This window comes from Cebidichthys violaceus, unplaced genomic scaffold, assembly GCF_023349555.1.
Source record: "Cebidichthys violaceus isolate CVI_PGR_0920_01 unplaced genomic scaffold, fCebVio1.0.p SCAF_21, whole genome shotgun sequence".
Taxonomy (NCBI): domain Eukaryota; kingdom Metazoa; phylum Chordata; class Actinopteri; order Perciformes; family Stichaeidae; genus Cebidichthys; species Cebidichthys violaceus.
The window spans coordinates 9,696,612-9,713,044 of NW_027176384.1; the positions used below are offsets into that span (position 1 = coordinate 9,696,612).

Sequence of the window (16,433 nt, forward strand, 5' to 3'; positions counted from 1 at the left end):
TAAAGAGAGATCTGAGTCTCTCTAGTGTGTTTGTTTCTAAGTACCCATTTTCAAAGAACGTTGAAGTTAAAAAAAAAATGGCATTACTCTAACGAGCCCAGTCTAAAGGCACATTTTAGACACGGGCTTGAAAGTCAATGGAAAGACATGAAAGGGCCCAAAAAAACATTTCTGCCTTGGGCAGCTCAAACTGAAGTAAAGACCATTGGAGTTAAAAATGAGTGAACATTTTGTGTTGTGTTGTATCTCCTGGTACTTTATGAAAGTACTTTATATTGAAAAAAATACAGAGATGACAAGAAAAAAAGAGAAAGGCTACAGGGAAATGTAGTTTCTGGTGAGTTAAGTCAGAGACTGAGCAGAACACACTCACACACACACACACACACACACACACACACACACACACACACACACACACACACACACACACACACACACACACATAGACACACTCCCTTACCAGCCTTATTCTGCCCATTATTCCGAAACCTCATTAGTCCGAAAAATGTCCCATAGGACCGAAACGACATTTGTCCGACGCCTCGTTATCCCTAAAACAAACACCCATTTCTCTGAAATACGCCCTCTCTGTATAACAAACAGAAGCAAATGGCTATTTTAATGCAGAATGACGTCATCGGATCTTCCCAATTTGTTTCCTACTAGCTAAGGCATGACCCGCTACTCTGCCTCTTATTACTCGTGCCTTTATTGGTTGGGTTGGTTAGTTTTAGGCATGAGGATCGAGATTATTTAGGTTCAGGATAAGCATATCAGGGTAAGCCAACCACAGCAGGGCAGGTTATGCCTTTGCCATGGTAGGAAAATAATGATTGCGACAGGCAAGGTCTGTTGATAATAATTAGCCATGTGCTTCTGTTTGTTGCATAGAGAATTTGCATTTTCAGATGCAAAGGGCCTTCGGAACAATGGGAGTTTGTTTTCAGGATAAATTTGGACAAATGGGCTTTTGGTGCAATGGGACCTTTCCTTGAATTATTTCAGTTTCTAAGAATACAACCATAATAGTGGGGAAAATAAATTTCCCTTAAAACGTAATTTAGAATGCAGTTTAGTTGTATGGGGATGTAAATTTGCAGGGTTGCCCGTACACACAGTTCACGTTTGTGTATACATTGCTTACTAATTAATAGCTTAATAAGCACAGACCACACTAATAGGGCGTTGGTCAGAGTCACGTAAGACTTTGACTTTTAGGATCACAAAATAAAGCAATTGTTGCAATGTGCTGCAAATGTAAATGAACAAGAACCATCTTCCTCAGACTCTTGAATCATTAGTCTCTCCCATCTTTCTAGCCGTTCCGACACAAAAGGTAATAAAGAATGACTTAATAAAGAATGACTTAACACAGGCTCATGGGAGGTCTCAATTTAAAATTTGAGTTGTATCTCATTGTCAGTAACTTGTCTGGTGCAACTTAACAAAGTAAAGTAACTACAACAATATGTTCAAGCAAAGCTACATGGCTACTAGACAACAACTTGCTGTTGTCCGGTATTTCTTCAGTGAAAGTGATGGTAATAAGGTCTTGTCTCCACAGCAACCATGACCAAACAGATTAAAGAACAACAACTTCATCAACAGCAACACCAAGGGCAAAACATCCCAGTATACCGAGCACTACTGATTGATTGGACGAGCACTGCAACAAGGAGTGCAAGCATGAGAAAGGTCATCGAAAAAAAAAGAAAAAGGAAAGAATAAATAAATAACAAAAAGAGTGAAAAGACATGAGTCATGTTGGTGTTCACGGACCAGCGGTTCCCTCCCTTGACAGTGACTCACCTCTCGGATGGCTGTGCAGAACTCACTCTGAAGGACTTTCTTCAGAGACTGGAGCTTGTGACCGGGCACGTCACCCGACTCCTGCAGCTTCTCCAGCAGCTCGATAGCCCTGGCAACATCTGGCAGAGAGAGGGACGGAGAGCGGGTGTGAGTGGAATTCTGTGTGTGGGCCCTCGTGCCAAGGGAACGGAGAGGAGAAAAAAAAAATACCCCCTTCAATTACATTAATGGCACAGCCGACGTGAAAGACGCTGGAGCGAATCAATGGGTGGGATAATGGAAATAGATTCAGTCAAGGCCAGCTGGGGCAAGAAAGATAGAATAGCAATCCCATCCATGGATCGTTTGCGTTGGTTAGCTTCATGCATGAGAATAAGGAAGAGAGGGAATAACTCATCTGTTCAAAGGTAACACTTCTTGGGAAGAGCAATGCATTACAAAGCATTTACACTAAACCTAAGCCTTGAGTTAGACTCTAACTCAGACCGTTAGAGGCTGTGACTCTGGGGTCTACTGAGCTCTCCTTCCCTTATTAGCTTGAGCTCAATGAGTGTGCCAGTTTGGCTGATTCATTTCTTGCCCTCTGAAACTGGCAGACAGAATAGAGATACATAATGGAAGGAGAGGGAAGATATTCGGTACTCGATCACTGGACTTGGACTGTTGGTTCAATAACATGTTTTATTCAGCTTGTGTGTCCAGAGACCTGCGACCACACAAAGAGATGATTGGTGCAGTTTGTCAGTGGAGCTGTTGACTTATACCTGCTCCGTTCTAACATCACATGAAAATATATTGCGCTTGTTGTTGAATGCTCCCCGTGATGAGGCTGCAACTAGTTTTATTGTTGAGATCTGTTGATTATTTGATTAATCTATTAGTCTTTCAGTCTGTAAAATGTCCGTAAATAGGTTCCAATCACAGGTTCCAAGACTCATGGGGTATTCTTCAAATTGCTTGATTTGTCAGACAATACGGTCCAAATGCTCAAAATATTACAAAAGTATAAAACAGTAAAAACACTGATCATGTTAACACTACACAAATAAATGTTTTAGCTCTTGCGTGAATACATTTTTTATCCACGTGGGGGGCCATTTGCCATCTTGGATTGTCATGGTAGCCTTTATGGTCTGTGTTAATCTAAATGGTCCATAATGTACTAAATGAACATCATGCTGTATTGAAGAAGACTTGAAACTAGACATTGAGACCATAAACTCATGTTTACAATGTTTACTGAGGGAATAAATCAAGAGAGAAGTAGAGTCATTTTAGACTAGACTTCTATACAACCAGACTTCATTTTGCAAACAGAGGAGGTAAAATGAAGCCCCTGATGGCCATGAGAGAGAATGCAGGTTTAAGGCACTTCCGCATTGGCTTTTTTTTTTTTAAAGAATTAGAGATTGCCGCCTGCTACAAACTTAATGTTGACATATAAAGTTGTTCGCAAACAATGGCTTAGAGAACAACATTAGTAGTCATTCGGAGTTGTGTTTCTGTCCACTTGACTAATGCGAGTCCAATATTTACTCTCCCTTTAGCTCCGTCTTTCTCCACAACAACTCCTGAGGGAAATATCTCTTAAGCTGCTAAATGCTCCTCTATGTTCACCAGATAGTCACAAAGTCATTTTGAGCTGTTGTCAATGCAAACATATTGATTAGAGCAGCACTCGAAAAGTTAGTTTCCGGAATGCTTTTAAATCAATTGAATTTATATCCGTTCCACAATTTATATATCTATTTTATTGAACATTATTTCCCTCCAGCAAACAGATATCCCACACTTTATTTTGCTGCTTATGATTCATGTCACTCCACCAAGCAAGTGAGTGAGCTACACATGCTTGTGCATCATATGTATGCAGGAAAAAATGGTTTTCAACAACCAGACATGACTCGTGTTCCTCTACAGCTATCAAGTACCAGAAAAACAACAATTTTAAAAATAGAAATGCAAAAAATAAGTTGCAGCCTCCATGGAAATAATTGTTGCTTGCAGCCATAATGACAAGCATAGTTGATCCGAAGGGCCTTATGTCAACAGTAAAGTAATGAAAGGTTTATATACCATTCTAAAATCAGGCGTCACCATAACAAGCAGTAAGTAAACACAAACTGACTAATCAGTTTCTCAACACTGTCAACTCACTACAAGGCTGTATGAGCGTGTCTTTTCACACAGTACACAGTGATAAATTGTAGGTAGTGGCCTCACACTGACAATATTGAATTGTGGGAATATGGGAGAAACTCAATAAAGCAGTCGTCAGACAGAGGAGCTTTTACTGTTTTGCAGACCTGTGGGAGACAAGACAGGAAGTAGTCTCCGGCTCTGACTGTGTGAATACTCTATAAGGCCATAAAAAGGAAATGTGCAGTGGAGACACTGAGCAGAGGAAATCCATTGCCTGTTTCCACTTCAGGCGCTCGGTAATAAAGCGTTGGATTATATTGATCTGCTTGAAATTGCAAGGTCAGTTCCCATCGAGACCGCTTACGGCTCATGAGAACTCGTCCAACGGGAGTTGTATTGGCAGATGTGAGCTGGCAACGAGGCGAGTCATCATGATGATAATCCGCCGTTAATCAAACGACTCTACTCATGTAGAGAACGTCACAGGTATGTGTATGAAATTAAACCCAATGTTAGCTATATGACCTTTTGATAAGCCCCATCCCCTTAGTTGCTGTTGCTACGACTGTCAAGCTCTCTGTTCTTGCATAACAAATAATGAAATTTACAATAATAATGATAACAGATTGAAGTTTAGTATTTTTTTAAACAATGTGTCCTTAATTTTATTCAGAAAGCACTGTCTTATTATAGGCCTGGGTGATATGAAATAATAGATTTTGGCCATATCTCAATAACGATATATATTACGATATAACAAGTTTTCTGGTAACTCCTTAAATAAATAGTCTATATGAAACAACCACAAGGTTTTGCAGCATAAGCAAGTTGTGAACACATCATATTTTAAGTTGAACACATTTTTTGTACTTTATTTCAGTGCTCACATACATAAAAGTTTGACTTCTGCATTTAAACCATCCTAAGCATTATGATCAGTGAGCTGCTGTGTTGCACACGGAGAGCAACTTCAGTGTCTCGCTCTACCCCCTGAGCCACAGCCGCTCACAAGCAGATGTGTATTTAATAAAGTACTTTTGTTGCGGAGCAACTTGTGTTGGCCGCAGACACGGGTCCAGTATTCATATTCAAATTCATCATTTGGGGTTTTAAAGAGCTGATAGTGTGCTAAGCATGCCATATTGATATTTTCCATAAAGGTTTCCGGGTCAGTTTTCTCCCTCTATGCCTGAATATCAAAAAACACAGATTCCCGAAGAGCTTGTAATGAGCTGGTACACTTCCAAGCAGCAAGGGCATCTGCTCGGAGGTTTATGAGCATTTCTCTCTCATTAAACGGAGGTCAGGGGCCATCCAGGAAGAATTTTTTTCCTCCTCTGAGCAGTTGTTTGCTTTCACATGCTCATTAGCACTATTTTCTTTATCCACATCAAGGACTTTCACAAGGCGTTTGGAACTTGACTTCAAAGATTGATATTGCAGACATTTTTCGGTGCTTTCATCTCACTGATCAAAAGTGATGCCTACTCATTTCCTGATACAATCTCTCTAACTTGAATTTGGGTAATTTTAAATTGCATCAGCTTCAGACAGAGGAGATACTCAATTAAACGTTTAACTATTGTAATACTGACAGCCTGCTCGGGTCAATGTCATGTCCCTCTGCAGTTTTATCCCAATGTAAGTGATTACAGGTGACCACACAAAATTAGTGGTAATAATCATAAAGCCCTCCGGTTAACACGGAGCAGCTCAGAGGTAATCAGACGTCTGCTGGCACATTTACTGCTTCCAGTGATATCAAATCTCTGTCGGCGAAGATATTCTTCCTCCCTGTCACATTGTTTTCCATTCACACGGGAGATGCCGTCGTGAGAAAAACGTGTAAACAAATTAAAGCATGATCTTGATGTTGCCTGAAAGCAGGTCTGATAAACTGGCACATGCCTGATGGATTATTTGTAGCACATGATTTTGTGTAGTTCTGAGCCAAATGTCCCATGAGTGCACTTCAATACCCACTGCTCTGCACGCTTGATGCAGAAGTGGGACATCGGATGAGCTGTGTGACTGATCAGAGGGGAGTAATAAAGAAAAGAAAACCCAGGGGAAGAGGCATTGAAGGGTGACTGTGTTCCATGACGGAGCAGCTGAGATGACCGTAGGGGGATCACAGGTACGTCACATTAACGGGGAAAGGATTCCCGAATCAGATGGGCAGCGAAATAACATACTACATTACTACATTACCTAATAGTCTGTGGGAGTGAGAGGGTGGAGAAAAACCAGCTCCTGCATGACCCTCTGCACTCTGATAACACTGGTATAACCACGGTGAACGACCACACTCATCCCGTGTTATACCTAAAGGAGAGGCTGACAGAACAAATGAAGCGGAGTTGAAGATGACACTAAGTATGTGCTCAACACCCACATGGTGTGCCTGTTTTATGCACATGCTCTGAATAACTTCAGCTGGAGGGTAACACAGGGAATAAAATCCCAACCGTGACTAACCAACTCTGCTATGCAACAACAACATGCATGAACACCGCTGATTTAACGCTTTTACAATATGTCGTAGATACATAATTAACTGTATTTCAATTGGTATTGACTATAGCGGTGGTGGAACAGGCACTGTGTTGAAGGTACTTGTACCAACTTCCGGGGCTGACCTACAAAATCTTGTCATCCCTGCATCACGTTAAATGCTGGAGAGTATGCCAGGCAGACACACAGCTGACAACCTAACTGATGCAGTGGAGGCTTCGTGGGAAAGTGGCTGCATGTGTCCACAACAAAGCAATCAATATCGTGGCTGCTAACTCTCCCGGACGGGTGAACTGGGGACTCATTCGCCTTTTTTGTGGATAAACTGCAGCTGGTAATAGATGATGGCTTTAACCTGTTTGTGCATCCGGTTATTGTTGCAGCTGGGCGGCTTGTTGGGGACTTCAACCGCGGCACCCCTGCACGCAAGGCCTGGTTAACGGTTAATGATGGGTTAACGAGGGTCAGATATCGAGCACAATTAATTGCACTGACCATCAATGTGACTTCTCAAACATTTTACATCATATAGGTCATATAGAACATGTTGTTGTTAATGCATCTTTACTTCCTCCTGCACTAACCGATTCTGGCCACTTTGCAGCGGTGAAATCCTGCTATAGTTCAGATAGCCAACTTGATGGCCTATTTACACATCCAGCAGACACAGAACAACATTAACATTCAGTTGGAGTTGCGTCTCTGGCCACCTGACAAATGGTAATTCAATATTCACTTCTTTTGGGTCCAGCGACTCCAGAGGGAAATTTCTGACTCTTTAGCTGCTAAATTCACCCCTTTGTTCACCAGCTAGTCGCTAACTTTGTCTGCCTGCTGTTTGCTGCTGAGCAGGTGGTGTACAGCAGGTTTCAAGAGCCATTCTTGTTGTGGGTCATAAAACCAAAACAATAAGCTAAACAGTTTGAATGCTCCTTAGATCTGTCAGATGATAACTCTCTGTGGGTCCGTCACGCATTGCAATTCAGTCCATCATAAATACAAAAATATTGACCTCTGTTATTCATTTCCAGAGCCGGCTATTCCATCCCTGCTCTGCAGTTGGTGTCAGAGCATTTCTCGCCTCTCATGCCCCACCCAGCTGCACAGCTGCTCCCATCAACCCCTCACTATTTATACCTGCCGCTTCCTCTCAGTTCTCCACCAGATCACCTGTCTTCTGACCTTCTTGCTCCTGCCTTCCTGTTCTTGTCAAGTGCCTTTTGGAATATTGGAAAATATTATCCTTCAAGAAAAAAGAAAACTACAATGAAACGATGGAGGAGACTCTTGTGACTCATTGAACCACAGAAATTGAACGGTATGAAATTCCAGGAAATGGGGTTATGGCGCAATGACCTCACATCTGACACTAAAGAAGCGCAAAGATTAAACATAATGGCCGTCCCTACACAGTTCTCCAACCTGGTATTTTGTGTGTATACATAGCTACATTATACCTGTCCAAAACCAAAACAGCTGTGACCAAAACTAAACATAAAAAACTAAATCTAAACCTTTCTGAAAAGCTGAAACTATAGCAAACACACTATGAAAACTAAACTAAATTGAAACTGAAAAGTCAAAACTAAAATGAAATAAAAACTCTTGAAACCTATTTGCCTCACTTCTGCATTTTTAAGGCCGTCTTACTGAGCTGCTACATGAGTAATTTATTTGAACACTTCTGCCACTACTGGACTTCACAATGATCCAAACCATTTTCACTAAAACTACAGTGGAGAGAAATTCAGTTCAGCCCTCAAGTGCTTTATTATTCTGACTTTAATCTTAACCCAGAGACCTTCTGGGGCCTCTAGGGGATTCAGTGTGTCCAGATGTGTGCAACATCTGTACAAGTTTTCACAACCGCCTCAGGGAAAAAAACTATATGCTCCACGTTGACAACTGCAAGTCTGCCAAATTTAGCTGAAGCAAACAAGACTGTATGCAATTAGGTCATTCTCACTGTGAGGTTTGACAGATTCTTCTTCAAGAGAAAAGGCAGCTGATGCTGCTGTGTCTAAATGAGGATTTCTTTTATTAAAAGAATCTGTGGCACAAGAAAAAATAGTATCTTTCTTTCCTATTACTTCACAAGTTGTAATTACAGAATACCTTTTCTTTGAGGAGTTTTGACACCAGCGAGAAAAAGTTGAGTGCACGTCACGTCACGATACAGTAACAGTGCGATGCACCGCTGCCGTATTAAGCAGAGTGATGACAGAGATCCTGCCAGCTGTTAATTTCCCTCCGCTATCTTTATGATGAGGGCATCTTCATTAGTGATACTTAATGATTAAATTAGCTAAGTTTAATGCAAGTTTTTTAATTACGTGAATGTCGAGACTTCACTAATACCCTCTGGGAGCAAAGTTTCCATTGTGTGCTAATGGCGTCACTATATTGCTCTCTCATGTTAAATGTAGCATTTAAGTCAAACTAAAACCTGTGTAGTTGTAGTACCTGTGCCCAACAGATGTTTACAGCCACTTTTATGTTCTCATTCCTGCAGTTCAAACAGAATTAAAATGCTAGTCAATTTTCCAAAAACTTTTCATGCAGTATTCCTTTTGTTTGTTTTTTCTTGCAACGTTTAACGGACCTGGCATTTTAGGGTGTCGTCAAGTGGATTTGTGTTTACTGTGTTTGCAAGTTGAGCGGGGAAGATAACGTTCGTCTTTGTTGTCGGCATTACAACACAGATGGGAGCGAGGAAACATTCAATGTTAATGGAACTCAATAACTTGGATTTCTATTGGAAGATTAATAAACTGAATTCAGTAAGTTTCTCTCTCTCTCTCTCTCTCTCTCTCTCTCTCTCTCTCTCCCTCGAGGTTGTTGAAAGGCTTTCTGACTAACTGAGGTAGAAATAGACAAAGCTACAATTACCACCTTGGGGTTGTACGTGTCCGCCAACCGGTAAAATTAGAAAATGTCATCACATCATCATCTCATCCAATTAGATATTTGAATAAATTCCCTCAACATGGTCCTGAGATATTGCGTTGACGAGAAGGAGACGGATGGGCGGACTAACAAAAAACATAATGCACAAACACAACACAGGTGTCGCTGGCGTGGAGGCATAATGAAACAGAATGATGACAAGCTGGTACAGAACAAAATAATAATTCTTGATGTTCCGATGTGAGTATTTTTCCTTTGAAAAAGTCTATTTATTCTTGTACTAACTAGCAATGTAAAGTACTGAATCAGTTGTAATTTCTTACATAACAAGTCACATACTGACCAAAACAGTCATCGCTCGATATTACTGGCTTCAGCGATCATGCTGATGGACAATATATTACATAATCTAGTCAAAAAGAGATAAAGTAACTTCTTTTTTAAAGAATAATATAATTCAATGCAGAGCAGACAGGTGGAATAAGATAACTGTGTCTGACATTGTCTGTGTGGCAGTGTACTCTGGAAACTCATTTCCCTGAGCTTCAAACATCCGCCTCACTAAAAAAGGTCATCCTCATCATTTGCTGATTAGAGAAAAGGCACAGAGCTGAACAAAGCCACTGTGACACGTAATGGAGTCTTCGGCGCTCGACGGGTCTCCACGTCGTCGTTGTTGTCGTGCGGATGTGTTCGCACTGGGCAGCGCTCCAGTCAGTCAATTTATAACAGACGGCAGAACTGAGTGCAATTCATTCTCAGTGCTTACAAGTGTCATTTTGACAAAACTGCAGCGATGTGAATAAACACGGCCAGATCAGAGGCTGAGCTTGTTTAACCATGCGATCAAATCTCTGAAACCTGCAGATCCTCTTTTCATATTCTGCCTAAATGACCTTCTTCTGCCATCCGCTCCTCCCTTTAAACCCTGAGCGATGCTTTCTGGGATGCCATGCCTGCTGGAGTAAAATGTCCTGAAGAGGCCTTGCCATCTGCCACTGCCACTTTGACCTGGGTGTCCTTGGTGTCCTTGGCGACTCTGCTGCTAATTCCAACAACAATAACTGAAATAATCGCTGTGAATGTGTAAAATGGGACGACAGGGTTTTAACCAAACAAGTCCCACGGAAAGAGAATTAGCTGTAATTTGCCCTGCTGACGACGATCCCTTCGAAACACGACAAATAAATCACTCCGGGAGGGCTAATGGCTCCTGTGGGAGCCTGTGGTGAGAGCAAAGACCGAGAACATCGCACTTATTGTCTTGTTCATCCTCACTAATTACTGGACTGTGTCCCTCCAAGACGATTACTCTATGAACCTCAGTATTAAATCAAGGTGGGTTGAGATATCAACGTCTACGAGTGACGTCAGCTTGTCAGCAAGCCCTTTAATCCTTCGAATCATTGGTGTGACTGAGAGCATGCGATGGGAATACGGTCTGGCCTCAAATCAGGGAACTCGCCATGATCTCTCAGAGGGAAAATAAGGACTGGGGCAGTAGAGGGCTGCAGATATTCCCCTCAGTCTTTTAAACTGAACAGAGACTCATCAAAACCTGACACACAGGGAAGTAAACCAAACCGAGTTGAACAAAGCCACAGTGTGCGGATGTGTTCGCACTGGGCAGCGCTCCAGTTAGTCAATTTATAACAGACGGCAGAACCGAGTGCAAATCATTCTCCTTACTTAGAAGCGTAATTCTGACAAAACTGCAGCGATGTAAATAAACGGCCGATTAAAGGCTGAGCTCATTAAAACATGCGGTCGTGATCAAATCACCTGAAACCTGAAGGTCCTCTCTTCGTATTCTGCTTAAAGGACCTTCCTCTGACTCCACTCCTACCTTTAAACCCTGAGAGATGATATCTGGGATGCCATTCATGCTGGAATAAAATGCCCTGAAAAGGCCTTGTCATTTGTCAAACGCCACTTTGACCTTAAAGGCTTGGCAACTTTCCTGCCGAGTGTCCCTCCTAGACAATTACTCTGAGAACCGTTACCTCCGTATTAAACAGAGGTGGGTTAAGATATCAACAGCTATGAGTGACGTCTGCTTGTGAGCAATCCTCTGGCCTCAGAACAATGAACTCGCCATGATCCTTCAGAGGGAAAACAAGGACTAAGGCAGTAGAGTGCCGCATAATATTCCCTTCAGTCTGATAAGACAGGAGGCTATGAACTGAACAAAACCTTGACACACAGGGAAGAAAAACAAAAAAGGAGTTGTAGGACGAAGGAGCGAGGGCTTAGAGTTGCCATTTTGAAGTGCTGCTCAACACCCTCACAGGGGACACCGCTTTTCTCAACAGAGAAAATAACCTCTACAGACCAGAATATGATGCAGCTACAACATGTTGCAAGCCACCTTTGCTCAAATGGAAAATCTATTGCTTTTGTGCCCTTCTGAAGACATGAATGCAACAGGTTTGCTGCTGTATTTTGGGGTAATCAAAGGTCATCCTGGGAAATTGAGGAAGCCACTAACTGAAGCAGAAGCACTGTTGATAAGGCTGATAATACTTACAGTAACTGTTTGACACTCCTTTTAATGAAACGCTGTCTACACACGCCCACTACAGCACTATAGTTTTTAAATTACGGAAGTAGATATCCAGGTTATGAGTCTAACTATCCATCAGCTGCTAATATATATAATTTATGTGATTCCCCATAGAGCCAATTATCTTTAAGGGTGGCTAATTTCCATGAAATAGATGTTTTAAGCCAAGCCAGCAGCCTGATTCTAGGGATGCCATTGATCTGAATGTTGGTCCACCACTTTAAGTTCAGACTGAAACATCTTAACTCATCCATTGAATGCATTGAAACTTTGAACAGACATTCATGGCCCCCGAAAATGAAGCCTACTAACAATGGTGATCCCCTCACTTTTCCTATTGCATCATCGTAAGGTTGACATTTGTGGTTTCGAGTGAAATATCTATTTGAACGATTGCCATGAAATTTGACATGCACATTCATGTCCCACTAAACATAATGTATAATAACTTTCTTTATATCTAGCATCATCAGTTCGAAATGTCAATGAAATGTGAGAAATGATTTGGTTTGTCTGCAGCAGTTCCCATCTAAAATAAGATATTGAATATTGCAAACATTATACCTGCTTAACATCAATATGTAAAGATTTTCATTGAGAGCATGTTGCATGCTGACGATAGCATTTAGCTCTCATTTAGCTCTCAGCTAGTTTCAGACTTTTAGTTTAGTTTTTGTTCACGGTTGCAACAACTTGCAAGCTATTGCACACGCGTCTCTTCTGGGAATCGTTCCACACAAAACTAGCGTCGCTCATTCTCTATAAGTTTCAGACAAAATTGACTGAACAGCAAATGAGTTACACCCACCATGACCTCTGCTCTGACTACTTCACATCAGAAAGGCTCTGATCGCACTTGCCCATTTGTAGTTAAGCTCCTGCCCCATGGAGAATGCAAACTAGTTGTATAAGATATTCACAGAGATCAAATCAATTGTTTTTTGGTGCTGGTGCTTATCACAGTCATTTCCTCCGACAATAACAGGAAGGCCAGTGATGTAAGATCTTTTCATCCTGCTGTGACCCAACAAGCCAAGTGGGAGCCCTGGAAATGAACATCTCTGTCCGTTTCCCTCCCCGCCTGTGTTTGACTCAGCAGCTAAAGCCTCCTCCCCACATGAGACGACGGTGCCTTTTCATTAGCAATTATAGTGCTTTCTCAAAAGCGGCAGCAGCTGAAAAAGAGAGCCTTACCTCTGTCTCTTCTGTGTAAAACTATCATTATTACTACTCCTGCCATTACAGCTGCCAGCCGCTGACAGCTTGAATTCATGCCACAGCATGAGAATATGGATCAACCCCCCCCCATCACTGCATTCAGGCTGAGGTCACGTCTGAATCACTGCCCCAGCAAATGAGTAAGATCAGATAAGGCTGGATGCTGACATTTTACCAAGAAGGAAGACATTCATCTCAGCCTCTGTTTAAAAAGCCTCAGCTAAGCCCCTCTCTATAATTCCATAGGACGAGTGGTGTGATGGAAAGGCGTGGGTTGTATTGTTTATCTGTTTGCCTGATGGTGCGATCTTTGACTCATTTCATTACCTCTGCATGGTAAAGCACTTCTGCACCCAGCAGAGTGTGCATCAGTAAAGCCTGGCTGCTCACAAGCATTAAACTTTAGTGACGAACAGATTGCAATTGAGCACATGGAGAGGGGAAAAAAAGAATCTAATTCTAACAGCAGAAAATGATAAATTGTGGCTAATGACTTGGATTCCACATAACAAGTAACACCAGTCAGATTCATTCCTGCATAATCATTTATGCTCCCGCCAGATAAAGAGTATTTATAGTCACCTCCTGTGACTTGGAAGTTACTGGGGAGCTGATGCTAGCTTAACTTGGCACACAGGAAGTAGCTCTCCTTTCTCTATATTTGACAGCATCCGTTGCCTATGCAAGGCTTGCGCAATATTACATTTCACCAAAGGATATGCATTTGGTCGGACTGGGAATTTTTCTCTTGTGATCTAAAAATATACACTTTTAACAAGAAAGTGAAGGGATTTAAAGTGAGCCTACAAGTTGTACTAAAATCTGTATACAATCTCAGTGATATATGATATTAAAAAAAGGGCTTTAAATCTGCTTGAGCACAATGTCCTAAAATGCAGCTCTTTTCTTTAAGAAGCGAATGCAGCGAATGCTAATTATCATCCTGGAGGCATTACTACCACATGCATGAGGTAAAGGGGGTACACAAATATGTGTTTAAGTCACATAGTCTATAATTATATGCTATATCAGCTCTTAGTAAACACTACCTGTGGTGCATCAGCAAAAACAGGCGGAGCAACACCAATTCAACATATCATTAGGCTTTAATTGCAATTTTCTTGCATACTGTATACGTTTCCAACAAGTGCAAAAAAACTGCTCGTTTCCTATGAAGGCACCAACCTGCCTGAATGGCTTGCACCTGCCCAATTCAAATACAAAAGTTGTCTCCCATAGCACAAAGTAGATTTTCGTGCCGAAGCGCTTCAGTAGATGCAGCTTTATGTTTACAGACGGAGAGCAAAAAAAAAAAAAAAAAGCGAGCTGTAACGGGATAATATTACCGAGCAGATTACATAATATAGATGGGAATAAACGAAACCCACTGTGAACGGTGTCAGTGTGTCCATTTGTCAAATAAATGATGGTGAATGAATGCATGCGGCCATGAAGAGCGTAGACAGTAATTCCACGGAGGAAACGAGCGCTCCATTCTGCACAATGACCGCACGGAACGGAGAGGCTGGACCGTTTTTTAATTTTTTTTTATTATTTGAAATAGCGCGAGCTCATATTGCCTTCAAATAACGACCCGTAAAAACAATCTTTAGGAAATCCGAGTCGGTCACAAAACACCTGAATCTACCGCGAGTTCCTAGCAGAAGTTTTACTAAACGTTCTTTTTTAAAAACGCACAAATTGCAAAGCTCCGAGCGCCTTACCTCGATCCAGAGAGAGCGGTTGGACCACTGTCGCCATGACTGCTGTTTACTGGAGACTGGAGAGACTACAAGAGCTGCAGCATCACAGAGGGAGACGGGGAGAGAGAGAGAGAGAGAGAGAGAGAGAGAGAAAGAAAGAGAGAGAGAGAGAGAAAGAAAGAGAGAGAGAGAGAGAGAGAGAGAGAGAGAGAGAGAGAGATGTTGGGAGAGAATTAATCTACCTCCATCCTCATAATATATCATAACCTGCACTAAATGAATGGCACCATAGCACAGGACCGTCCACCACTATACATTTGTGTATATATATATATATATATATACATATATATATATATATATATATACATATATATACATATATATATATACATATATATATATACGTATATATATATATGTATATATATATACATATATATATATATGTATATATATATACGTATATATACATATATATATATATATATATATATATATATACATATATATACATATATATACATATATGTATATATATATACATGTATATATATGTATATATATGTATATATATACACACATATATATACATATATATATATACATATATATATATATATATATATGTATATATATATAAACAATAGCGCACTTTATTCAAAACAATTTTGACATGCAATTAATCTGCAATGAAAAGTAAAATCATCATTAAATTATTTTTTTCACACAATTTTTTTTTCTGGAAATTTGATTTCTAATACTGGATTGAACTGCTTATTTAAAGTGATGACATTACGGCATTTGAGTGGATGTCACTAGTATTTTAAAATGATACATATAAGGCACATATCTGCAGGAGAAGGATTTATGACCAGCACACTACTTGGCTCACAGAGTATGAGGACACTCGTACAACGGATGTGGACTCACGAGCATCACGTGCACATGTGTTTGCTGAACATCTTGCTGCAAAATCATGGACATTGATGTGTTGCTTTCACTGGGTCCCCTCTTCTGGTTTCAGGCTTTCCAGAAGATCTTGCTGCAAGATGTTGCTCACATTCAACAAGTAGGCGACACAAAAGTTTGTGGTTATGGAGGACCAGGTACCGTATAATGGCCACAAAGTGTATCTCATCAGGACCACTAGTTCTCTTCTACTGACACTGATCAATAAACTAACCCTGATTACATTTTTAAAAAGTGATTGTTTTCCACAACATGTGGCTCCATCATTCACAGAAGTCAACCAGTGGCCCTGTTTTGCATGCTGCATCTCTAAATGATGTGCTATGAGTTTCTGTGTGCGTAGATGTTTATCCGTGCATGATCCATTCACCCATCGCAGAGATCAGTTGATTGCAACCACGCTCGCCTTTAAGGTTTATTGGGAACCGCTGAGCCACGCCGCCTGTTATCTCCTCTCTTGGCTGCAGTACATGCTCTGCATGCAGCCCGATAAGGACTGAATGATGGTAGTGAACCTTTGTTGAAGGGCTTAAGGATTAATCCTCGTGTTTATGTTCTACCACAGAACGGAGCCAAACCACTGACTCTCTTCATCTACTGTA

At 41.1% G+C, this 16,433-nt stretch overlaps 1 protein-coding gene across 1 annotated transcript in view; it reads right to left on the reverse strand.

The window, feature by feature from the left end:
- Positions 1-14,970, reverse strand: part of lin7a (lin-7 homolog A (C. elegans)) — a 32,869-nt gene extending 17,899 nt beyond the window's left edge. Inside the window, exons 1-2 of the mRNA XM_068717246.1 lie at positions 14,881-14,970; positions 1,813-1,931 (exon numbers count right to left, since the gene is read on the reverse strand). Of these exons, the coding sequence (XP_068573347.1) occupies positions 1,813-1,931; positions 14,881-14,917 (156 nt within the window). The 5' untranslated portion in view covers positions 14,918-14,970. The remainder of the gene's footprint in view (positions 1-1,812; positions 1,932-14,880) is intronic.
- Positions 14,971-16,433: the final 1,463 nt, after the last annotated feature.